Source organism: Typopeltis vanoorti, chromosome 7, assembly GCF_054136105.1.
Source record: "Typopeltis vanoorti isolate ZY-2024b chromosome 7, IOZ_Tvanoo_1.0, whole genome shotgun sequence".
In the NCBI taxonomy this organism is placed as follows: Eukaryota; Metazoa; Arthropoda; class Arachnida; order Uropygi; family Thelyphonidae; genus Typopeltis; species Typopeltis vanoorti.
In genome coordinates, this window is record NC_143555.1 from 11,986,695 (window position 1) to 12,013,665 (window position 26,971).

Sequence of the window (26,971 nt, forward strand, 5' to 3'; positions counted from 1 at the left end):
CGGTTCCACTGGAACAAAGATTGTGGGCTCTCTTGGTAAGAGTTTTAATGATGCCATATTGTTGAGAGGGGTGGTGGTGGGAGAGTTTGTGAATATATCTGCCTGTGTGTGTGGATTTTCTGTATACGGTGAAGGTAAGTGTATCATTAGGCAGGCGTGTGACTAAGGTGTCTAGGAAGGGTAAACAATTGTTCTTTTCCTTTTCCATAGTGAACTGGATTCTTGGATATAGACTATTGAGATGACTGAGGAAGGAGTCTAACGTGTCTGGGCCATGAGGCCAAATAGAGAACACATCATCTACATATCTTAGCCAGATAGAAGGTTTGAGTGGGGCTGAGTCTATGGCTCGTTTTTCGAAATCTTCCATATAGAAATTGGCAAGGGGGGGGGGTGAGAGGGGGGGGAACCCATGGCAGTTCCCTCTATCTGCTTGTAGATTTTCTTGTTCCAAGAGAAATACCCAGAGTTAATGGCAAAGGAAAAGAGATCTAAGATGTCAGAGGGAAAAACGTTTTCTAAGAGAGATAAGGTGTCAATTAAGGGAATATTGGTAAACAAAGAGGAGATATCAAAGCCTACCAATATGTCTGTCTTATTCAAGGTTAAATTTTCTGTGAGGCTTTAAAGTGGGTCGAATTTTTTTATATAGGAAGGGGACTTTCCGGTGAGGGGGGATCAGAGAGTTGGCCAGCTGTTTAGATAGTCTATAGCAAGGTGCATTGGTGGCATCTACTCTAGGCCTGAGTGGGGAATTGGGTTTGTGGATTTTTGGTAAACCGTATATTCGGGGGGGACGGGAGCGGAAAGGTTTAAGTTTTTTCGTGACGTCAGAGGGCCAGGAAGATACTTTTTTGAGTAAGATTTTTAGTTTCTTAACTTGTGTTTTTGTGGGGTCGTGTTCTAGCGGGATGTAGGTAGCGCGATCGCGGAGGATAATGTTCATTTTACGATTGTATTCCCTGGTATTAAGAACGACTGTGGCATTACCCTTATCCGCTCTGGTGATGACGATACTTTTTTCTTTACGTAGTTTCAGGAGAGCCGTGCGTTGGGCATATGATAAATTACTTTTTGGCAGCGAAGAATGCGCGAGGATGTTGGCTACGTCAAGTCTGATGTTGTTAGCTATCTCCGACGGTAAGCGACCGATTCCACGTTCGATGTTCACCATTACGTCAAGCACCGGCACTTCCTTCGGAGCGACGGCAAAATTACAGCCGAGGCAAAGGGCGCTGACGGCATCGTTGTTGAGCCTTTTGGAAGAGAGGTTTATTACTGTCTGGAGCGGTTGAATTTGTGGTTGTGGTTTGTTTTTCACAAGGTTGCTACATTTCTTGATGTGTTTATTTTTTATTTTTTGGAATTCTCTCTGTGCGGAAGTTTCCAAAATGCCAGAGAGAATCGACCAAAGTTCAGGGTTAAGAACGGTGGAGAGCTCTGAATGTAAGGAGCCAATGGCGGCATTCGTCACTGCGAGGGTAGCACGATTTGCTTGCGGAGTAATGCCCGGCTGGCACGCTTATATATATGAAGTGCTTTTTTGGAATGGAAATTGATCTTCATTTTAATGCAGTTTGGTATCACTCTTGTATCCCGACATCGTTTTAAAAAGGCCAGCCTATTTAGTTGCCTAGATAGTTGTAGTTTTGACTTACCGTATTGCTTGGATTTGCGTGCTAATTTTTTCTTAGAAGCAGCAGCAGCTCTCAAAAACCAACCAAATCTCAATAAATACGGTTGCATTAAGCTTCCGAAGATTTGGGAAACACTCATCACCAGAGTTCCCACCTTACATTCCAGGCCACCTACTACTGCCCTTAGAGGGCGCTCTACCTAGATAGGACTTTAGTGTCACCCACGTGGTTGGGTTTAGTATTGTTTGTTATTTGTGTATATGTTACATTAATTGTTTTTGTAATCCCCGTAGATGTCCTAGTGACTAGGATGAAATATAGGAAGTATTAAATTCTATTTTAATTCTTTTTGAGTGTTGTAAAAAATCCATTAAGCCTCCAACATGATGTCCTCACAGCACTTAAGCCTCTACACACGTACACACAAACACTATGTTCCCCACTCAAATATCTCATAGTAATACTCAATCCACAAATTAGACAACATCAACACACATTAAATATAAATTGTATTTATTTTGTTGCAGTCCACAAGATGACAACTTAATAGCTCTTAAAGAGTTATGACAGAACAAAAACATTGTGATAGTTAAAGCAGGCAAAAGAAAAATAAAAGTGGTGTTGAACACAGATGAAGTCATAAGAAAAATGAACATCCTAATTATTTTATAATCACCAGCTTTTTAGTTCCACATATACCCTTTCCCCATGGAAGTTGTCACATGGCTGATATCCACCTAAGTAATCATTTCATGGTCACTCTCACCAACTGGAGACAATTTTGACACCTCATTTATGATGACATAGTCTGATGAGATGATCAATTCCAAGACTCGATTCTCGTGTTCCTGTTCCCCCTGTTACATGCTGCCTGAGACAGTTGTCCCTCAAAAACTTGAGGAATTAATTTTCTTTACTTCTAGCTACTGTCTCGTCATGCCAATCTATATTGTCATATTTAAATAACCCATAATGATCTTTATCTATCCTTTTCCTATTTGCTTATACAATTCATGGTCACTATCCTCCGCATTACAAGGTCTATCGCAACATCCAGCTAATCCTAGTAGTAAGACTTATACGTTGGTTAGACATAACTGGTAATTAGTTTACAGAATTAACAACGCATATAAAGTATATTAATTAAATGTAATTAATTAAACGTATATAAAGTATATTAATTAAATAAATTAAATATGGAGACATTTGAAGAGAAAGCCTTAAACTCCGCCCCACAAAAACCCACTATTTGGCTTCGTTATGTGGATGATGTGTTTGCTATTTGGCCACATGGCTCAGACACACTCCACTCCTTCCTATCACACTTAAACAACCAACATCCCAGAGTCCAGTTCACCTTAGAAAAAGAGGAAAACAACACCCTCCCCTTCCTAGACACTTTAATCACCCGCCAGCTTGATGGATCTTTGGTTTTCTCTGTTTACAGAAAACCCACCCACACTGGCAGATACATTCACCAGCAATCCCCCCCCCCCTCACAACAATATGGGGTGATAAAAACACTATATAACAGGGCAAAATTAATCTGCTCAGATGACAAGGCCCTGACTATTGAACTAAACCACATCCTCAACACTTTCTTAGCCAATGGCTATAACCCCCAAAAAATCCAAAAAATACTAAAACCTGTAAACCACAACCCCCTCCCCCCCTCCACAATAAAGATTACACCAAGTCTATCACCATCCCCTACATCCAGGGCACCTCTGAAAAAATAACCAATATCCTCAAAAAATATGACCTTACTTCCTGTTACAGACCATATAAAAAGTTGGCATCCCTTATCCGCTCTACCAAAGACCAACCACTTCCCCTAGACCTACCTGGTGTATACCAGGTCCCTTGCAGCTGCAAATTGTCCTACTTTGGCCAAACAGGCAGAACAACAAATATCAGGATTTCAGAACACCAAGACTACATCCGGTTTCACCAGTACAGCCGCTCTGGGCTGGCAGACCATGCCTTAGATACCCACCATAAAATTCGTTGGAAGAAAACAAAAATAATCCATTGCAGCAAGTTTAAATACGAAAGATTATTCAAAGAATCTTCAGCAGCTCTAAAAAACGTTCCTAACCTCAACAAATTTGGGTGCATGAAACTGGGCATGAAACTGCCCAAAATTTGGGAGACTTTCATTATGAGAACTTCAGCGCAACTGCCAAGACTACCAAATTAGCCCGCAAGAGGGCACCATTAGGACTTTAGGAACAATATTAGTTTCTTGCTTTCTTCCTCATTTGCTTTGTGTTAGTTCCTGAGTGCACATACCATATCTTTATGTTCTTGAAGATGGCAATGTGACTTTGCCGAAATATAGAAGTTATTCATTAAAGTTACCTTTAATTAATATACTTTATATGCGTTGTTAATTCCGTAAACTAATTACCAGTTATCCAACTAATCATTTCATTCTGTTCACCTCTATCTCATGCCACACTGTCTCAAAACCACTGCTAATATTTTCTCATTGCATCTCCTTGTATGGATATAAAACTTTTACTGTCATCAATAGCACTCCACTCCTTTTTTATCCTTTCTATCTTCATTAAATACATCATTAGAAGTTTTCAATACAGGCACAATCATAGACTGCAATTCCTCGTGTTACATGCATAATAAAACCAATGACTTAATCAGAAAATTACTTAATTGGCTAGAAGAATTGAAAAAATCTCAAACATGAACACAAATTTTAGTCCCAAGAATTTATGAAGCACCAAAAATCCACACAAACAGTATATTCCATCACATCTTACTGTAGTTGGGAGAAGTACCCTTACCACAAACTTGGCAAATTATCTGTCACACCTTGTAGCTCCACACATAGGAAAGGCAGAATCATATGTGAAGAATAGCTTACATTTTATTGAAAGGATAAAGGATTTAAATATAGAACTTTCAGACATCCTACCCAGTTTAGGTGTTGTCATGCTGTTTCCCAATGTCCCTAGAGATGACACTGTGGATCTTCAAAACTTTTTCTGCTGGACACAGTAAGACTATTCAAACACTGCATAGAAAATATTTTCTTCACATTTCAGAATAACTATTGGGAACAAACAGAAGGACTTGCCTTCGGTTCTCTCTTGTCATGAGCCCTAGCAAATCTCTTTATGGAGAATTTCGAAATGAATGCTATTGAAAATTATCAAATACTATTATTATTATGTGACACCTCCAGGGAGTCCAAAGACTCATCGAGGGAGAGTGCACCAGCAGCATTGAATGGTTGATCCTCTTCCAACTACTAACTACCCTCAAACTTGCTTAACTTTTTGCTGAAACATTTGATATTTGATTTTATTTGACAATAAAAATTATAAAATATAAAAATGAAACTGGCCATCCCTAGAAGTTACGAAAGGAAACTGAGCAAGAGGGTGAGGAATGGTTTCTTGGCATGGAGGGTGATTGAACCATAGAATGCATTGCTTCATGGAGTGGATAGAGCGAGAACGGTCAATGAGTTCAAGGAGTGGTATGATAGACTGTGTTTCTTGGGGGGGGGGGGAGAACCTCCCCTCGATGAGTCTTGATAGACTTTGTGTTTCTTAGGAAGGACCTCCCACGATGAGTCTTTTGACTCCATGGAGGCCTGAATAATAATAATAAATAAATAACCCAAATTAAATAAAGTAAACTAAAATTAAACTAAATAATAATAATAATAAATGTTTTGTTCATATCGATGACACTTTCGTTGTTTGGCTGGGAACAACAGTTATCTGAAAACAGATTGTGTCCAAATATAAAATTCACTCTTTAACTATAAAAATTACTGTTCCTTCTCAAAGTAAATGAAGAAGAAAAAAGATTGATCTTTTCAGTGTCCTGAAAACCTACTACAATTCGAAGATTTTTACATGCTGCTTCACACCACCATCCATTACAAAAATAGGAATGATTAAAACATTACAAGATAGAGCCTACAACATTTCCAGTACATCATAAATATGGAGCGAAGAACTCCACTACCTAGGTCTTACTCTTGCTCTCAATGGATACAAACCCAAGACTGTTAACAAAATTTCTAATATGTCCCCGGCAGCTCCTTAACATAAACAATGCAGATACATTACCTTACATCAAGTACATATTAGTCACAATCAGAAGCTCTTGTGCTATTACAGATTCAAAACTTTTGATCTCTGTGTTCCATCCTTTTATTTCCTTTTATATATATATATATATATATATATATATATATATATATATATATATATATATATATATATATATATATATGAAAGAATGATCATTAACTCGGTTAACATACATATTTTTTAAAAAGAATTGAATGGCTAGAACCGAGATTTAAGTAAAAATGGTTTTAATATAAAAACACGACTAGTTTCAGTTTGTAACAGCCTTCATCAGGTGACATTATAAAAGAAAGAAAAAAGAAAAAACACTTAAACACTGAAGCTTAAATAAACTATGAACATCATAGAGAGTCTCTATACATAATTGACATCAAATCATTGTGGTTGTATTTAAAGCTGTTCTTTCGTTTGTTGTATTGTTGGGAAAGTACGTGCTAGTAGCATCTCATGAACGCCAGTACATGATTACAACTGAATGACTATCTGGGAGGTTGTAACTCAAGTTATTATTTAGATGAACAGGATTAAAGATGATTTCCCTAGATTCCACAATTTTTCTCTCTAGTTCATCATTGCAACGGAAGATGTTACTAGATTTTTCCCAACAGACTTTGTGACTTTGGCTTTCATCATTAGGATTAGCCGAGAAAAGGATATGACTTGATAATGCACTGGCTCGCTGTCCTTTGTAAGTAATGTCCCTCATGTGTTCTTCCATATGCAATTCAACAGATTTGTCTGTCTGCCCAAAATAAGGAATATCACAATCATACAATATTTTATATACGCCAGGGTATTTGAGATGATGATGATAAGGTTTTGGGTGGCTTATTAAGAAACGGATCTTTGGAAGTGGAGTGAACAAGGGTCTGATATTGTATTTTCTTAGAACTTTTGCTAATTTATGTGAGACTGTACTTATGTAAGGAATAGATATATTGCCTTTGAATCTATTTGTTTCTTCTGAACGATGTCTAGGAGGATTAAGAAGGAATCTTTCAATGATTCTGAAAGTTTATTTTTCACTTGGTCAGACTATAATAAATTTACTTTAATCCTTTATCCAAGTGTGTGCAAACAAAGTTCATGCCTGAAAGTATCTTCAGGACTGGGTTAAAGTAGTACAACACTGGGCAACTCCTTGCAAAGGTGGAGCAAGCTACCAACACTCCTCTCTCAGTATCTCCCATAATGCAAAACACAAAACAACCCCAGTCCTGAAGATACTTTCAGGTGCAAACTTTGTTTGCACACACTTGGATAAAGGATTAAACTAAATTTATTATAGTCTGACCAAGTGAAAAATAAACTTTCAACATCTTTCTCTAAATCCGGAGTAATTTAATAAAAAGGTGGCACACTGCTTGGCAGCTCCTATAGGAGGAGATGACCTTGTTAATGCTTCTGCCTGGTATCTCCACTTGGGCCTGGCTCCCACTGAAGAGATATTTCTAGCCTAGCTCCCACTGATGAGACTTATTCTCCAAGACGTGAAAGAGAGCTCCAGTTCCAGTTCGAAGAAGAAAGAGCCTGTGCCTACCAGTCCAAAAGAGGATCCAGTTCCTGCAGCCCGAAGAGAGAGCTCCATGCTCAGATTCCTCTGTAGAACCCAAGCTTTGGTAAGACCTCTTTCTCTTTTTTTTTCTCCTTATCTGTTGTTTTGCTCACATTTTCTGGTCTCGCTTTGTTTGCCGCGAGGAACGCCCTGCGTTCCTCAACTTTGCCCTCCCTTACATCCCCCTCTCTGCAATTAGTAGTCAGGAATTTCTGTAACTATGTCGCATTTTTTGTGTAGAACTAAGACGCTTGGTATTGAGCTCACGAAGCCTGTAGATCAGCGGACGTTAGCGGGAGCTCTAATCGAGACAGTAGGGGCTGAAAATATATACGGATTCATACCATACGGGAACAATAGATTTCAAGTAGTGGTCAAAAAAGACCTAACAAAAAAGAAATTACTAGAGGGTTTTATTTGTTGTGGACAAACAATCAGACCATTCCTCGTAGGAAGCCTACGCAAAACGCTAAAAATAACCAGGTTTCCACTAGAATACCTAGAGAATGAACCTGAAGTCAAGAAATTCTTCAGTCAATGGGGGGAAATCCACGAGATTAAAGCACTTGAGCACGCCGACTATAAAGGATGGAAAACAGGAGACGTTGAAATCCAGATTGACATGAAAAAAGAAGTCCCCAATTTTGTTTTTTTTGGGGGGAACGAGGGTAATGGTGAACTACCCAGGTGTGAAAAAAAGGTGCTTTAGATGTAACTCGGAGGAACACCTTGGGGCAGATTGCCCTCGAATACAATGCAGAAATTGCAAATCATCAAAGCATAAAATAGAAAGCTGTACAGAACCCTGTCTTAAGTGTGGGGCTCTGACCCACAAAGTGGACACATGTCCAAACAAGACACACTCAGAAGCAATAGGAGGGACCATAACACCGATTAGGGCTATGTCCATCGGGAATCCTGAGAAAGTATCAAGGAGCGATTTTCCAGAGCTCGGCCAACAGGCTGAAAAGGAAGCAGCAACGGAAACGAAAACCCCAAAGATATCCAAGGCAAGCCGCCACACACAGAACATTGCCAGCATCAATGTGGCAAACCATGAAGCTCGCAGGAAAGAGGAAGAGGTCACACACCCAGCGCCCCAACAAAGCGCGCAAGAGAAACGGAATCACAGGAAAAGAAAAAAGCGAAACAAAGCAGCATGATGTCATCGGAGGACGAAACAGAGACCACAGGTCAACGTCGAACAATAGGCGCAAAGCCCCTCGACAATGACGTTACAATGTTAGAGAGCCTACCCCCAGTAATGGATCAATTGGCACAACCCCAAGTCCATGAAATGGACTCTGACGAAGACAGGGACTCTACAGACAGGCTCGTCATTGTCACGGATGCTCAAAGTGCAACCAGCTCCGACGAGGAACCAGAACCGGCTTTCATAAAACAAACACCAGATAACGCTCCCCCCTCATTCTAACACCACCATGGAAGTTAAAATCGCAACTTTAAACACTAACGGACTATGCAACCCCTTTGCGCAAAGCGCTGTCTGGAGGCTAATGTTAACACACAAAATTAATATCCTCCTGATACAAGAAACCATTTCTATAAGCATTGGGACGTGGAGAACTTATCAAGAAGCTATCTGGTCACCAGCTACTGGTGCTTTGGGGATGCTCACTCGCGAGGGGTGGGGATACTAATTCGCCCCCCAATCGCGGGGGGTTCTTCAACGTCCAAAAAGACGCCCCAGGACGCCTAGTAACGGTGGACTGGAAGTACGGTGGCCGTACCATCCGACTTGCTGCAGTTTACGCCCCGAACAGTCCATACCACAGAATTGGTTTCTTCTCTGCCCTTGAAAACTATCTCCTGGGAGCAGAACACCTAATAGTTGCAGGAGACTGGAACTGTGTGGAAGACACACGTCTAGACAAAATAGGCGGGAACGCAAACACCGGAACTGGCGGCATTGCCACTTTAAATCGATGCTGTATAAATTTTGACCTCGTCGATATCTGGAGGCGGAATAACCCCGCCAAAGTAGAAACTACGTGGGGCCGCGGCCAGATATCGACAAGACTAGACAGGGTGTACGTGTCCCAAAACTTGGAACAATATGTTCAGAGGATACGTCACACCGCAGTGCATTACTTGACAACCGACCACAAGATGGTCATACTAAATATCACGCTCCCAGAGGTGATGGAAACAGCCAGAGGTCCTTGGAGGCTCCCTCCCACCTTCCCCAGTCTTTTCAGTGACCAGCTACAGAACCTCTGTGACAGATGGACAAACACCAACTGGGACTGGGAAAACTGGCTGACCTTCAAGAGGCAGGCTAGGGAACTGTTCCAAAAATGCGGACGCGAAAGGGCCTACCAACAACGCAAACGGCTGAGGGATCTCTACAGGGAACTCGGCTGGTACCGGACAAACGAACGGAGCGGAGTTCCCTGCGGAGATCTCATCAGACAAGTAGAAATAGAACTGCGGCAGAGTAGAGTCGAGGACCTCGACTTTCGAACGAGACTCTATCTCAGACATTTGGAAACACCTTCCGCCGCATTCTACAACCAACAACGGGTGGCGGCTAATGATGAGAAAACGATTCACCAGATCGAGGAGAAGGGCCAGATTTTACGCTCAACCCACGAAATACTCCGTCACTTTCATCAGCAGTATATCGGTATCTTCTCTGACCAGCAGGGCACGGATGACTTCAGTGAGTGGGACGCAACACGTTTTCCCGATCATCTTAGTGCCCTGCAGGACAGGCCCATAACTGCAGCCGAATTAAAGGCCACGTGCAGAATGATGTAAACAAAGAAGACCCCAGGGCCAGACGGACTGGGGATAGAATTCTATAGATCTATCTGGGAATTTGCATTGGCAGTGTTAATAAACATGTTTAACGAATTCCTCACTTCGGGAAACATCCCTGAGGAATTTGTTAAGAGCCACACCATCTTTATCCCCAAGAAAGACCGAGATCGGACTTTGCCGAATAACTGGCGTCCAATCTCCCTAACCAACGTAGACTACAAGATTTTTGCAAAAATTATCTGCACGTGCCTTAAGGGCAGTATCGAAAAAATAATAACAAGCTCACAGGTCTACGGGATCCCTGGTAGATCTATGGAATTCAATCTCTTTTTGTTAAGAGACTTGATCAAACTGGCCAAGAGAAAAAAATACCCCCTGGCACTTCTCTCCACCGACCTGGAGAAAGCGTTTGACAGCGTCAACCACAGGTACTTGCAGAACATCCTACAAAAAAACGGGCGGGGGCCCGAGACTTCGGCGTACAATTAAAAACATGTATGTGGAAGCCACGACCCAACTATCTATTAATGGGTTTCTAACAGAACCAATCCACATAAAGAGAGGGGTTAGGCAAGGCTGCCCGCTAAGCCCCCTCCTCTTCTCCCTAGTATTAGAACCCCTAATCAAAAGAATTGATAACACCCCCGCAATTAACGGTATTCCACTGCCCCAAGGCTCCAGACAATGCAAAATAGTGGCATATGTGGACGATGTAGTGGCTACACTCAGAGACTCTGAGTCCATCTATATCTATCTGCACACGCTGCAAAAATTCAGCATAGTCAGTGGTCTTCGCGTTAACGCACAAAAAAATCAAAATCAAAAGTTTCGAAAACTTCCATAGCACTGGACTTCGCTACGGTTTAACGCTACAGACACAGCCCCTAACTATACTAGGCGTGCCCTTTTCAGACACCCTAGCACTACCAATCCAAAAATTGCAGGAGACAAGCAGGAAAAGGATAAGGCTGTTCAAACCAACCTTCTTCTCCTTTTATGGCAGAGCGACAGTAATAAAAACAATCGTCACCCCAATGCTGATGCACACTGTCAATATCACAGGCATCACACTGGCACAAGAAAATAAGTTATCAAAAGAACTCCTGGATTTCTTCTGGAATGGGAGAAAACGCGAAGTAAAGAAAGAATACCTACAAGTCAAACAGGAAGAAGGGGGTTATGCTCTGCCCGATCACAAAAGCTTGCTACAAGCAAACACGTTCAAAACCGTACGGAAGGCCTTAAACTCCAACCACATTTCTGGCCTACTAATTAGATATTTTATAGGACTTTTCCTCCCCCTCTTTGGGATCACGGACTATGCTGGACCCTGCGCAAGGGGGGGGTGCCCAAGTGGTACCGTACAGTAGTGAAATCGATCACAACACTCAGAGATAGAGGAATAGCAATCCTCACACACAAACCCAAAGCAGTATACTGGGATTTCTTCCAACTTTCCAGGCGTGATACACCCAATCTTAGTACAAATAATGAAATTCTCTTCAGAAACATCAAAAATAGCTTGGGACAGCCTTTTCATCGGGATCTAGCCTGTAGAATAGCCTACAGGTGGCTCCCGGTGAAACAGGTGAAATCCCGGTATGTACCTAACCTGTGCGACCGATTCTGCGATGTCTGCTGGGACGTGGAAACGGTGGACCACTTCTTTTATTTTTGCCCACCAGCCCAACGCATCTGGTGGAGACTCAGCACAGCATTGGGAATCCCCATGCTGACAGTAGAAGAGGTCGTACGACTACAATTCCCGCCACCAGTCCAAAAAATCCAAAAGTTCGCTAGCTTCCTAATCAATGTACTAAAATATTACATCTGGAAAGTACGGAAAAAATCCCAGGTACGAGACGCAAATTTAATGTATGCAAGAATAAGAAAAGGTTTCTTTTTCTACTTACCCAAATTTCTTGCACAAGAAAGGCACTTACTAGGAGACTTTAAATTTGTGAATCAATACTGCAAACCACCGACAATATGCTTTCTTATACAGGGACACATCAAGCCCTGTATATCTCTTTAGAACCCAAAAAACCCACCATCCCTCCCCACCCCAGGAAAAAGAATAACCACTCTGTCTCCCCTAGCCACAAAGCTTTCGCTGGCATGGTTTCTTTACTCCAAACAAGGGGGGGGGAGAGCTGAGAACCCGGGCGGCGAAGGCTTACTGCGAGGCGGTGCCGCTCCTCGTGAGCAGCATCTCCCAGGCCAGTCTCTTCCCCATTCTAAGTCCCAGTGGTACCAGGTATACAAGTTCCTCAGTAAGTTCCTATTCATTCCTACTTACCGGACCTTAAGTCCTGTTATTTTAGATTTAAAATAAATATTTAAATAAGTCCTATTATTTACATCTTGTCTTTAAAAAAAAAAAAAAAAAAAAAAAAAAAAAAATTATTTACCTGGAATAAAAATAAGGATATTATATCTAGTAACATAAAAAGAACCTCAATTAACACTGGATAGATAAAATAATATGTGAACTATAGACAAAAGTCTATGTTTAACCTTTTTTCTAAACAGATAAATTGAGATTATATGTTACAGACCAATTAGCCAATAAGGCTAAACAGGTTGACTGAGGCCTCTTTTTACCTCCTACTATCCTACTCTATCTTATATCATACTCCTCTTTTACTGTCTGCTGATCCTCAGCATGCTTTATACTCCAAAGGCCAATGATGAGAGACATGAACTCCCATTCTACCTCAATAAAGGTTGAAACTAGTCTGGGTAGTGGCCCTTCCCTTAATGCATAACATTATACATATCTGCAAGGAGATGTGTTTTGCATTATGGGAGATACTGAGATCGGAGTGTTGGTAGCTTGTTCCACCTTTGCAAGGAGTTGCCCAGTGTTGTACCACTTTACCCCCAGTCCTGAAGATACTTTCAGGCACAAACTTTGTTTGCACACACTTGGATAAAGAATTAAACTAAATTTATTTCAATGATTCTCTTGGAATATCCATTAACTTTGAAAGAAGTTTTGAAATGGTTTATTTCTGTAAGAAATAAACTAGCTAGCTTCGACATAACTTCTCTGTTCACTAATGTCCCAACAGATTAAGTCCTAACATTACTCAAGGACAAGTTATCCAAACAAATGTTAGCCTTGCTTACATGTTGCATCAAGTCCAGTTACTTCAGATTTCAAGATACCATATATAAGTAAAATCATGGACTGGCTATAGGTAGTGCTTTATCCCCTGTACTCGCAAATATTTACTTAGAGGATTTTGAAACCAAGGCTATCTTTTCCTTTATTTTAACACCTAAAGTTTGGAAATGCCATGTAGATGATGTCTTCATTATTTGGAGCTATGGACATTATTCCCTTATGGTTTTCCTCGAACATCTCAATAGCTGACATCATAGTATTAAGTTTACTGCTGAGCTTGAAACGGATAATTCCCTGCCTTTTCTTGATGTCAAACTGACCTGCTCTTTTGGTAAACTCAAAATATCGATATATATATAGAAAGCCCACACATACCAACAGATATCTGCATAGTCAATCCTATCACTTCCCTCCTCATAAGCTTGGGATAATTTCCACCTTGGGACATAGAGCCCATTCTCTTCTAGATGACCCAAATGAACTTCTTATAGACATAAACCATCTCAAAACTTCTTTCAAAGTTAATGGATATTCCAAGAGAATAAAAGATTCCTTCTTAATCCTCCTAGACATCGTTCAGAAGAAACAAATAGATTCAAAGGCAAAAAGTACAGTCTCACATAAATTAGCAAAAGTTCTAAGAAAATACAATATCAGACCCTTGTTCACTCCACTTCCAAAGATCCGTTTCTTAATAAGCCACCCAAAACCTTATCATCATCATCTCAAATACCCTGGCGTATATAAAATATTGTGTGATTGTGATATTCCTTATTTTGGGCAGACAGACAAATCTGTTGAATTGCATATGGAAGAACACATGAGGGACATTACTTACAAAGGACAGCGAGCCAGTGCATTATCAAGTCATATCCTTTTCTCGGCTAATCCTAATGATGAAAGCCAAAGTCACAAAGTCTGTTGGGAAAAATCTAGTAACATCTTCCGTTGCAATGATGAACTAGAGAGAAAAATTGTGGAATCTAGGGAAATCATCTTTAATCCTGTTCATCTAAATAATAACTTGAGTTACAACCTCCCAGATAGTCATTCAGCTGTAATCATGTACTGGCATTCACGAGATGCTACTAGCACATATGTTTCCAACAATACAACAAACGAAAGAACAGCTTTAAATACAACCACAATGATTTAATGTCAATTATGTATAGAGACTCTCTATGATGTTCATAGTTTATTTAAGCTTCAGTGTTTTAGTGTTTTTTCTTTTTTCTTTCTTTTATGATGTCACCTGATGAAGGCTGTTACAAGCTGAAACTAGTCGTGTTTTTATATTAAAACCTTTTTACTTAAATCTCAGTTCTAGTCATTCAATTCTTTTTTTTTTTAAAAAAAAAAAAAATATATATATATATATATATATTGATATGATCAGTGATGCTTTCCGTTCTGAGGATATCTCTTCATTCATCTCTATTAAATTTATGAATCTATGTATTTTTGTAGTTAATTCATTATTTGATAAGGTAAGTTACAATGCCATCAGTACATGATGCTATTGTTTCTGACTTGCTGTGAGAGAATCACATAAAATAAAAAATAAAAAACCCTGCAGTTCGTATACCCCTATTTTAATATCAGTCTTCTTCACATCACTACGTCACTTCCACCAGGATGCTCACTCATTAATTCAACTATCTCCTCTGTTACTGAGATTTCTACCTTTTGCCTTCATTAACATTATTATTATTGTTATTACGGGCAACTCCAAGGAGTCCAAAGACTAATCGAGGGAAGCCCTAACATCATGTCAAGAACAACTATTCGACATTCACACAGTATCTATCATACTTCGCCTTGAACTCATTTACAGTTATGGCACCCACAACAGACTCCGGCAGCTTATTCCACTCATTCACCACTCTGCAAGTAAAAAACCTAGCTCTATCACCCTTGCTACCCACACTCTTGCCCAGCTTCCATGTACGGCCCCTACTCCTCCCACCACCAGTCCTATTCTCATAAATATCTCAGCAGCTCATCAGCTATCATCAGTAACACTCCCCCCCCCCCCCCCCATTTTATTCTCCCTGTCACTCCTAAACACATTATACACTGATTTCCCTAAATTAAGGAACAAAGAAAAAAATCACAATAACTCAAAAAACATATGAACAATTTTTATGCAGTGTGGTGAAAAGAAGTATGATATGAAATGTGAAAGAAATACCTACAAAAGTGTCATGAGTGAACATAGCGGTAAATTTGAGATGTTCTAAAGAAAAATGTTTTTAATTAGTGTGTAGTGTGGCTTTTTATCGCGAATTGTGCTGCATTTTTTCAGTTTAGATACAAGTATCCTTCAGTGTTGTTGTTGTTGTTGAAATTTTTTGTTATTTATATTGTGTTTTGCTACTTGTTTGTTCATACTGCTTCTCTTTCTGAAAATGGCGTCCATAAAGAAACATATGTCAGTGACACAGAAGGCTTTTGTGTGAAAGTCTATTGACAGTTGAACCAACCATCAATAGCTCAGTTGGTAGAGTGGTGGACTGTACAGGTACTTACAGGCATCCATAGGTCTCTGGCTCGATGGATTTTTTCTTGCCAGCCTGCTTGGCCGAGTGGTTAGCATATCCGCTCTCCAGCCAAAAGGCTGCGGGTTCGAATCCCACCGTGGGCATGGATGTTTGTGACTGCCTGTGAAAATACCAGTGGTGGTTGGTGGTAGATGGCATTGGTGTAATTGCGGTCAGTTGGTGATTGAATGGTGGAGACGGAAGTGTAGAGTAGGTGCCCTCCCTCGAGGAGTCCTTGGACTCCCTGGAGGTGTCAAATAATAATAATAATAATAAAGTCTGGCTCTGCCTTGGATTTTTTGCAGTGGATGTATTGCAAAAATTGCTATATATATGCACCAAAAAATGTGAAAGATTTGTGAACTGTTTGGATGAGAAGAAGGAAAGCATTATCGTATGTGGAAAATGTCTTGATAGATTAGAGCAGGGGGTTCCCAACCCTATGCCCGCAGGCACCATGGCGCCCGTCAACCAATTTGTGTGTGCCCGCCGCTGTTCGTCCGTGTGCCATATAGTTTGAAATAATCACGCAACAATTCATGGCATGCTATATGATGCATGTGTTAATGACACATAATGAGTATTAAACGCATACAATGTAAAGTAGACGCGCATTCGAAGTTGTTCATTCCAGTTTAAGAACTGGAATATCATCATTTTCTCCTAATTATGAAGCACTGGACAATGAAATGCAATGCCAAAGATCACACTAACTTATATAAATTAACTAACTTATATAACTTATATTTAAATTTTTATATAATGTAAACTTTTAAGTAATAAAACATTTGATTATAATGTAAACTTTGTATGTATTCATTTAACAAAAGAATTCAAAAAATTTGCTTGAAAAAATAGTGGTGCCCGTCGCCCTATCGGTATTTTATAATGTGCTCTAGGAAACAAACTGACCTGTAGGTCCAAGGTTGGGAACCCCTGGATTAGAGTGATTAGAAATGGGTGCAAGCATTGGAACCATAGTAAAAGAGCTTAGACAGGAGTTAGTAAAAATGAAAAGCAAAATGAAACATGTGGAAGAGGATAGTAAACATCTAAAGAAGAGATTGGCTGATGATAATGAGAAGGAGGAAGTTAGTATTATGAAGAAAGAGTCAAAGGATAGTCGTATATTATTGTATGGGGGAGTTGTTATTACAAATAAAGTGCACAAAACATGCTTTCCTGGTGGAACAATGAAGCAAATAACTGATGTGTTGCAGAAAAGGAAAGACCGGGCATAACGGTGGCATAAAAATCCCTAATTTTTGGGAATTTTATGGATATGAATTGTGCATCCAGTTTCACCAATATAAGGTAAGTTACATGTGCAATGGATATGGTTATACCTAGTGGTGAGCTATAAGGGACTCGTGTGAGCCCCTTGTTCTTATTTACTTTTTTATTTTTTTCAAAAAAAAAAAAAAAACATAATTCTAAACCTATGGTCTGCAGGCAGACTTAAATTAATTAAAAAAAAAATTTTTTTTAATTATCCAAACCAAACAAATTAAAATTGAATAAGTAAGTAAAAATTATTGAAATCAAATTGAAACTTAAAAAAACCAACAAACAGAATGTTCAATGGCAGAAGCAATAAAATTATATTGTTGTTCACTTCACCCCTCTTTTATTATTCGTCATTCTGCCACTAAATTTGTAGCTGCAGAATGATGAATAATAAGAGGGGTGAAGTGAACAACAATATAGTTTTACTGCTTCCTCCTTCCCTTGCTGTTTTGTAAAATTTGAAGTGAACATGTGTTATCCACATTTCAACCAATTGTTTGTTTATTGATTTTTATTATTGAAGGTTTCCCTCCTTCAACTAAGGTTCAGTATATCTTCAGAAGTGCTAAGTGATATTTGGAGAAAGTGTGTCCTGAGTTAATGCCAGTATTTATATATTTTTCGAAAACTTTTTTTAATAATGGAAAAATGGCTTAGAACTATTATTATTATTATTATTCCTGACACCTCCAAGGAGTCCAAAGACTCATCGCAGGAGGACACCTACAACTGTCACAACCACTACACCAAACCTCTACTATGAATCATCTCCATCAATGCTATCTACCACCCACCTCCTCCACCACCACCACCACAACTAGATGCTATGTCTGTAAATTGCGTATGTTCTGCAGGGCCGATTTGTCTGCATGCGGGATGAAAAACCCGAGTTTCCGGGAGGAAAAAACCCTGTTACCTCCATATGAGATCAGCTAACTCACCTTCGACTGAAAATCGTCCAGAAGATTTCTCCCATCGCGACGAGAATCGAACCTAGGACTATTTTAATCGAAGGGCGCAATGTACCGTCGTTCTTCCAATTGCACTACGAAGGCCAGGACTGTGAAAAGATGGGCAAACGAAACAGGTGATGCTAACCGTATTTGTGATACACGTGTTGTAACGGCGAGTAAATCTGATACTATTAAAGTAGAAGAAATAAGTAGTTCAAAGAAAAAATACAGTACGAAATATAACAGTTCATATTTGGAATTTGGGTTTATTTAGTGTGGAGATGAAAGTGAACAGAAACCTCAATGTGTTTTGTGTTATGAACTGTTGTAAGTAGTAGCATAATTATATAATATTATTTATTTGTTTAATAAAAATTAAAACATTATTCAATGATGATACACTTTTAATAGTTTACTTCCAATTTAATTAATTATGTTTCCATATGTATTCAAAACATGCTTTTAGATTTATTATGTTATAAATGGCACAGTTTTTCCGAAATGTTGGTAATTCCTACATAAGTTTTTAAAAAAATTACAAAAAGTCAAAACGACGTATAGGAAAATAAATTAAAAACACTACGTTTATTTTTTAAGTAAAACTTTAATGCCAACATTTAATTAGCAGATACGCTAATCACTCGGCCAGCCTGCCTGGCTGGCCGAGTGGTTAGCGTATCCGCTCTCCCGCCAAAAGACTGCAGGTTCGAATCCCACCGTGGGCATGGATGTTTGTGATTGTCTGTGGAAATACCAGTGGGGTAATCAGCAGTAGATAACGTTGGTGTAGTTTCGGTCGGTTGGTGGAGAAAGAGCTGTAGAGTAGGTGCCCTTCCTCGATGAGTCTATGAACTCCTTGGAGGTGTCAAATAATAATAATAATAATAAATTCTAAAATGTTATTTTTCTTGCTTTTCTATTTGCAAAATCGTCGATGACATTGTCGAAGTCTATTTCATCACTCAGTTGCTGTTTTATAGATGGTATGGCAAGATTTCTAAACGTCAAAAAATTGCCTCCCTGGGTGGATTGCCCCCCCCCTCCCCCAGCGACGCCTCTGTAACTTAGTGGTTCATAGAATTGTTTTAGGCATTTTACTGGTGCTTGGGCTTAGAAAGGTTGAGAAATGCTGGTATAGATTATTTGGAATTATTGTTTCAACTCCTCAATAACGAATGCGCCAAGTTTGAACAAAAAATAAGCGTATGCGCTGTCTTTACCTACCCTTCTCCCTTCTGGTAGCCAATCGTATGGTAAAACCATTAGCCCATCAAATGTTCTTTAAACTGTGATCAACGGGTTGTTCCACGGGAAGTTCTGTGTTCATTAGTACACTGATGTATAACAATTATTTGTGTTTAAAATTTAAAAATAATAATAAATTTAAAAACTGTATATTCAGCAAATTTTATTTTTATAATTGTGAAAGTATTTTTACCCATGAAACATGAAAAGACAGTCAAATTTATTAAATTGTTTTGGGAAACAAAAAATAATGAAAAGTGATTCTGCTGATTCTACTGCAGTTGAAAATGAAGTTGAAGATAATATGCACATTGATTCAATGAATATGCAACAAGTTGGAGGAGAAAAATAAAATCATTTACCTGATTGCTGGAACAAGAAGCAAGCATTGTATTTCAAAACGCAGTATAAGTGGTTAGAAGTTAAAAATGGTAAATTAGGATGTTGTGTTTGCTCAAAATATAAAAACTTAGGTGTTGAAGGAGAAAAAAGTTGTCACCTATCAAAGGAATGGGTAGAAATGAAAACAGAACTGAATGGAAATACTACAGACTCAAGAACTGCATCTTTGCATAAAAAGTTATCCAAACATAATGAATCATTTGCTCATAATAAAATCATAAAAATAAATGAAGAATGTAGCAAATCTATATTACCAATGATTGACAAACTAAATGAAAAAGAAATTTTGATAACTTCAAAAATTTTTAATTCTGTTTATAGTTTGGTGAAGAGAAACCAACCAATGTCTGATTTAGCAGATTTAATCGAGCTGCAAATTAAAAATGGTAGGATTATCATTGCATTCTAGATTCTCAGGAATTAAAATAGTTGAACATATTTCTACACAAATAAAATTAGAAATATTCTCCAAATTAATAGAAAAAAATTGCAAAATTTCTATAATAGCAGATGAATCGACAACATTATCGAAAATGGTTTCAGGACTGTACAATATGAGTTATGAGGATCGACTGAGGGAATGTGGACTGCAGAGTTCGGTGGATAGAAGAACGAGAGGTGATATTATCGTTGAGAGGCAGTTACAGGGTAGAGATTGGAGAGTTCTTTCACTTGGTGGAATGGTGAGAAGGAGCGATGACAAGGGGCCATCCCTGGAAGTTACAAAAGGTGGCTGTGCGCAAGAGGGTGAGGAGTGGTTTCTTTGCGTGGAGGGTGGTTGAACTTTGGAATGCATTGCCTGAGAGAGTGGTTAAAGCAGGAACGGTAAATGGGTTCAAGGAGTGGTATGATAAACTTCGTGTTTCCTAAAAATGACCTCCCACGATGAGTCTTTTGACTCCATGGAGCCCTGGATAATAGTAATAATAATAAAGTGTTTTAGTTATTCACATACAAGTCGAGCTTACTGAACCATGTATGATTTTTGTAGATCTTGTAGAACTAGAAAATACCACCGCAGAATGTACACGTGCTACTATAATTGCTACTTTAAATTCATATGGATTTTTCTGATAACTATTTAAAAAATCATCTCATTGCATTTTGTTCTGATGGAACTAGTGTAATGTTAGGAAACAAATTAGGTGTTGCAATCAAACTTTTACAAAAATTTCCCAACATTGTGATTTGTCATTGCATAGCTCATTGTTTACAATTAGCATTAGACGATTCGATAAAAAACATTAATGAAATAAATCATTTTGAAATATTTATGGATAAATTATATTCTTTTTATCATCAATCAGCAAAAAATCAATTAGAATTAAATATGATTGCAAAAGACCTTGGTATCGAAATTTTAAAGATCGGCCGTGTGTTTGGCCCATGATGGGCAGCTTGTAGTGTACGAACGGCTCTTGCTGTGTGGAGAAATTACCCAGCTTTATGCAAGCATTTTTCATCGAACGATAAATATGAGGGCTTTTTAAACCAACTTCTCAATTTGGAATTTTTAAAAGATCTAGCATTAACGATTGATATCCTACAGGAATTATCATTTGTCAGAAGCTCTACAAAGTCATAATATAAGTATTATAAGGGCTAACTCCTTAATCATGTGAACAATTAATGCAATTAATGATTTAAAAAATTCTGTAGGTTCTTATGAATCTAAAATTGATACCATGTTAAAATCAAAAGAATTTGAAGGAATAGCAATTGAAAGCAAAATCAAATTTCACAAACTACCGAGAGAAACATTACTAAATTCTCTTATAATGCCTTTAAAGGATAGATTAATGCAGCAAAGTCATTTTAAACTTAAAAATGAAAATTATGAGGATCTGGAAGATAAAGAACTGAAAAACATTTTAAATGTATGTTATCCTGAAATATGGAAGATGTTACGTGTACATGGTTAGGAGAAAAGAGAATAAAATCTTTAAATTTTATTTTGAAATATGAAATTAAAATTAATGATTTTAGAGATTTAGTGGAAATGGCTTTGACTGGAAAGTTACAAAACAAAATTCCCAGCACGGTGAAAAAAGCCAAAGTGATTATGGCAACAATTGCCGTTTGTAATGCTCAAGCCGAACAAGCTTTTAGTGTGATGAATAATATCATAACAACAAAAGGATCTTCTCTCACTATAAAACATATTTCGGATTTAATGACAATATGTATAAATGGGAAACCCTTGAATGAATTTAATCCGAATCCCTATGTCAAATCTTTTCTAGAAAATCAACGCTCGGCTATAGAACCTCCTAGAAGAACACAAAACATGAAGGAGGAAGGAAATAAGGTGTGGCAGCTGTTCTCATAAATATTTCCTTAAAGTAATTGTTTGTAAATGTTAACCTGTAAAGGAGTGAGTTTTTTTCGGTAAATGTGCACAAGACAGTGAGTTTTTTTTTTATGTAAAATCGTCTCATCGTCTCGAAAGTGATTTTATTAAATAAAATATTATAGTTACTGTTACTACCATTTTACAAATAAGAAGACACTTTTGGTAATCACATATAAATAAATAGGACTATAAAATAATGCCCCTTGATTGGTACCGTTGATTGTCACTTGAAGTATAAAAACAAAAGAGAAATATAATGTATTTCAATTAGATAATATTTATTTATTATTTATAGATTGTTTGTCATAAAAACTTCTATCGCAAACAAAACAAATTTATTTTGTTTATAAAAAATGTGGACTATTGCATGTGTGTGATTATAAAAGATTTTATTCTTATTATATTTGATAGTTAAGAAATGTTTTTCTTATGTAAGATAAATTAACACAGATCATTGTGTGCAAATATTTCATGTTTAGATCATGAATTATTTGTTTAAAAATGAAAGCCTCTACAGGTTGATTGTCCCCCCTCATACTTTTTGATTGGCATTTGTACACAATCTATTAATAAAAGTTTTTGTGTGAAATACGGCTTTTTTTTTTTTTTTTTTTTTGCTCAACAATGCGAGCCCTTTGTTAAAATTTCCATAGCTCACCACTGGTTATACCTCAGGTTGGCTAAGAGGTATTTTATTTTATTTGATAACCCTTTAATGTATAGAATAGCTATGGTTTTACTGTAATCTATGTTATATGAAGAACTTTATTGATGGTATTTTTATTTACATTTATTAGTCATTATTTGTAAATATGTTGTTAATAATGTGTAATTCTTGTTTAAGAGCTTGTTCATTAGAGCAAATTGTTATAGCTATGTTTTTGAAGGTTTTAATGACTCCAAGTTTTTCTAAAGGGTGGTGATAAGAGTTAGCATGTATATATTGGCCGGTATGTGTAGGCTTGTGGTAGACTGCCTGAGGGAAGACATGTGACTAGTGTATACAGGAAGGGAAGTGAGTTTTGATTTTCAATTTCAATAGTATATTATATGTGCTCATGTTGTATGTTCAGGTGGCTGAGGAAGGTGTTAAAGTTTAAGGGCCATGTGGCCAGATAACGAAAACATTGTCAACATATCTAATATTTATCCAAAGTGTAGGTTTTAAAGTAAAGGAATCTTGCTCAAAAGCTTAATATGAAAGTTAGCAATTGGAGGGGAATAGTGGTGAGCCCCATTGTTGTACCTTCTTTTTGTAGGCAAAAATTATTTTGTCACACAAAGTAACAGGAACGTAGTATGTGGGCAAAGAGAGCTGTAATATTAGACAGAAATTTTTTCTATAAGAGAAGAATTGTGTCAAAAATTCTTTATGAAATGCTATGATGGGATGGAAAGTAAACATCTGGTGAGAAAACTTTGATGGAGGTATAGAAGATGAGAGATCTGAGACTGGTAATAAACAAGGATCTAAAGTTCAGGGACCACATTACACAAATTACAAAGTTGTCTCATCAGATAGTAATAATTAATTTTATTATTCAGGCCTCCGTGGAGTCAAAAGACACACCGCAGGAGGTCATTTCTAAGAAACACAAGTCTATCAAGACAGTTCCCTCCTAGGAAACACAAAGTCTATCATACTACTCCTTAAACGCATTGACCGCTCTCACTCTCACCAGTCCATCAGGCAATGCATTCCAGGTTCAACCACCCTCCATGCAAAGAAACCACTCCTCACCCTCTTTCTCACAGTTTCCTTTCGTAACTTCCAGGGATAGCCCCTTGTCATGACTCCTTCCTGCTGTTCAACCAAGCAAAAGAACTTCAAAGTGTCAACCCTGTAACCACCTCTCAACATTTTAAGTCTCAATCATATATGACCTCTCCTTCTTCTATCCACCAAACTCTGCAGTCCACACTCCCTCAGCCGATCCTCATAACTAACATTGTACAGTCCTGACACCATCTTTGTTATCGGCCTGTGTACCCTTTCCACAGTTAATTTATTCCCTTCAAATCCTGGGGACCAGATCTGAGAATAATAGTCTAAGTATGGTTGTCTCATTCCGTTGTATAAAAGTCTTATACAATGGAATGATAACCCTTTTATCTCTGCAGGTCAGTGTCCTTCTCATTATTGCACCAATCCTCTGTGTTACCTTCACTACCTTTGCAATATGTGCTCTAAATTTCAGGTTTCTATCAATCATCAATCCCACATCTCTTGTCTCCCATACTTTCTCCAGTACAGCTCCTCCAATACAGTATGCAGCATCCCATCGATATTTCCCAAACCTCAAGACCTTACATTTTGCTGCATTAAACCACCATCCCCATTCATTTGCATATCTAGCTTATTCAAATCCTCTTGCAGGGCTACCACATCTGCACTATTACTAATAACCCTTCCCAGCTTCGCATCATCTGCAAACAACTGAATATCCCCTTGCAATCCATGGACAATGTCATTGATATAAAGGTTAAACAATATAGGTGCCAGTACTGAGCCCTGTGAAACCCCACTTGTAACCTTCTGCCTCATTGATATTGATGGTAATGATGCAGAGTCCCTTGCCATTCAAAAATAAAGCAGCTATCATTTCATTGTATAAGACATTGATTGAGCCTCATATGGATTATCGTACCCAGATTTGGTCATCTGGTTGTAATTGTTGCAAGGATATGTTAGACAGGTTACAGAGTGTGAAGACAAATTGAGGGCATGTAATTTTTAAAGTCCCTATGAATAATATGAGAGGAGAGGAGATATGATTGAGACATTATTATTATTATTGTCTCCTCCATGGAGTCAATCAAACTCATCTTCGGAGGTTCGTTCAACTGACAACATAGTTATCATACTGAATCTTAAAATCCTTAACACTCCTTGCATAACAACACATTCTAGTCATAGTTGATCAGAAGGTGTTACCAGGTTAACATGGAAGAAAATAATAATAATAATAATTTAATCAATGATACAAATCTATTAATGTTTTATGCAACATCCTATATATATAGAAAACTGCATAACCACGCTGTACATAGAGGATGATGCAATAAAACATTCTCTTCTTCTTCTTCTGCAGCTTCTCCTACTTAGTGGGGTCACTGTTGATGATGAGTTTCCTCCACATCCTCCTGTCTTGGGCTGTCACCACATCCAAGTTCTTCATCCTCAAGTCCTCTTCTACCAGCTCTCTCCATCTCTTCTTTGGCTGCCCATGCTTCCTCCTTCCTTGCACATCCATCTGCATGACCCTTCTTTCCACATATTTGTCCTCCCTCCTCATCACATGACCAACCCATCTCGACCTTGCCTCCTCTATCTTCGCTCCTAAGTTCGTAACTTTCACTGTTCCCCTGACATAGTCATTTCTCAGACGATCCTTTCTGGTCACACTGCACATCCACCTAAGCATTCTCATCTCTGCTACTTCCATCCTGCTGATGTTATTTTTCCTCAGGGCCACAGTTTCTATAGCATATGTCATAGCTGGCCTCACTACTATCCTATAGATTTTGCCTTTCAGATTGATCGGCACCCTCTTATCGCATAGCACTCCAGCCATCTCCCTCCAGTTCCTCCAACCAGCTTGTATCCTGCATCCCATTTCCTTCTCAGCTCCTCCATCTTCTTCCACTGTTGAACCTAACTATCTAAAGTCCCTCACCTTCCTGATGACATTTCCTTCCAGCTCCAGGTCTGTCTCCTGGCCGCCACCCACTGTGCCACACATACACTCTGTCTTACTTCTGCTCAGTCTCATACCTCTCTCTTCCAGTACTTTTCTCCAGTACTTCTTCTCTTGAATCTGCACACAGCAAGATGTCATCTGCATACAACATTGTTCAAGGCGCATCTTCTCTCACCTCCTCCGTCACCACCTCCATCATAATGTTAAACAGAAATGGACTTAATGCTGACCCTTGATGCAAGCCAACTGTTACTTGAAAACTTTCTGTCTGTCCCTAGAAAACATTCAATTTGCAAAATATTACAATTTGCACACCAACACCTATACATCTAAGGTGAATCATTGTTGCTCATTTTATTATTCATGCAGACTGTTGTAAAACACTTACTGGTATATTATTTCAGTCAACATGAATGATATCACTAAATGATTATTGTAAAAAAATATTTTAAAAATTATATTCTTTGTTGTTATTTTTCCAACTTTTTTTAAAGATGGAATTAGCCTTCAACACAGGAGATGTTCTTTATGTATATGGCGAGATGGATGAAGATGGATTTTTTATGGGAGAATTAAATGGCTTACGGGGCCTGGTTCCTTCCAACTTTCTTACTGAAGTGCCTCCTAACAGTAGCAAGACAAGAATGCAGAGGGTACCCATATGTGTGGGAAACATGAGTCAATCATCAGGTCAGAACAGAACAATGCTACTTACAAGAGTCTGAAATTTCTGTATACAATGTTATATAAATGCCTCATTATACTAGTATTTTTTTGTTTTTAATTTTTAAATTAAGAATAATTTGAGGTGTAGATTTTTAAATGAAGAGATAGATGAATGGAATGTGTTGCCAGGATATGTATGAATGAAATGAGCTTACGATATGATAAATACATCGGTCAAGTGAAATCTCTGAAATGGATCTTCTGACTCCATGCAAGTCTAGTTCTTTTAATAATAGTAATAAAAATAAAACTAGACTGCTGATTCAAACATGAATACTTCTAGTACAACGTTTTATGGACCCATAATTACATGATATTATTATTATTATTATTAAACTGAACCCTTCATTGTCAACAGATTTCAATAATTATTAAATGTACTGTGATTTGAAATAGATTTTGCAACTTCTTATGTTAGATGGATCAAAAACACTAATTTCCAAATTTTTATGCATCATGAGATCAGAAGAGAAAATGCATTAGCAAAATTAGTAGATTCCATAAGAAGTTGCAAAATCTAAATAGCACTTC

The 26,971-nt window shown here is 38.2% G+C and overlaps 1 protein-coding gene across 1 annotated transcript in view; it reads left to right on the forward strand.

The window, feature by feature from the left end:
* The window catches only part of LOC150104484 (RIMS-binding protein 2-like), a 635,427-nt gene extending 608,988 nt beyond the window's left edge, over positions 1-26,439 (forward strand). Inside the window, exon 17 of the mRNA XM_090395563.1 lies at positions 26,209-26,439. Coding sequence (XP_090251689.1) covers positions 26,209-26,439 — 231 coding nt within the window. The remainder of the gene's footprint in view (positions 1-26,208) is intronic.
* Positions 26,440-26,971: the final 532 nt, after the last annotated feature.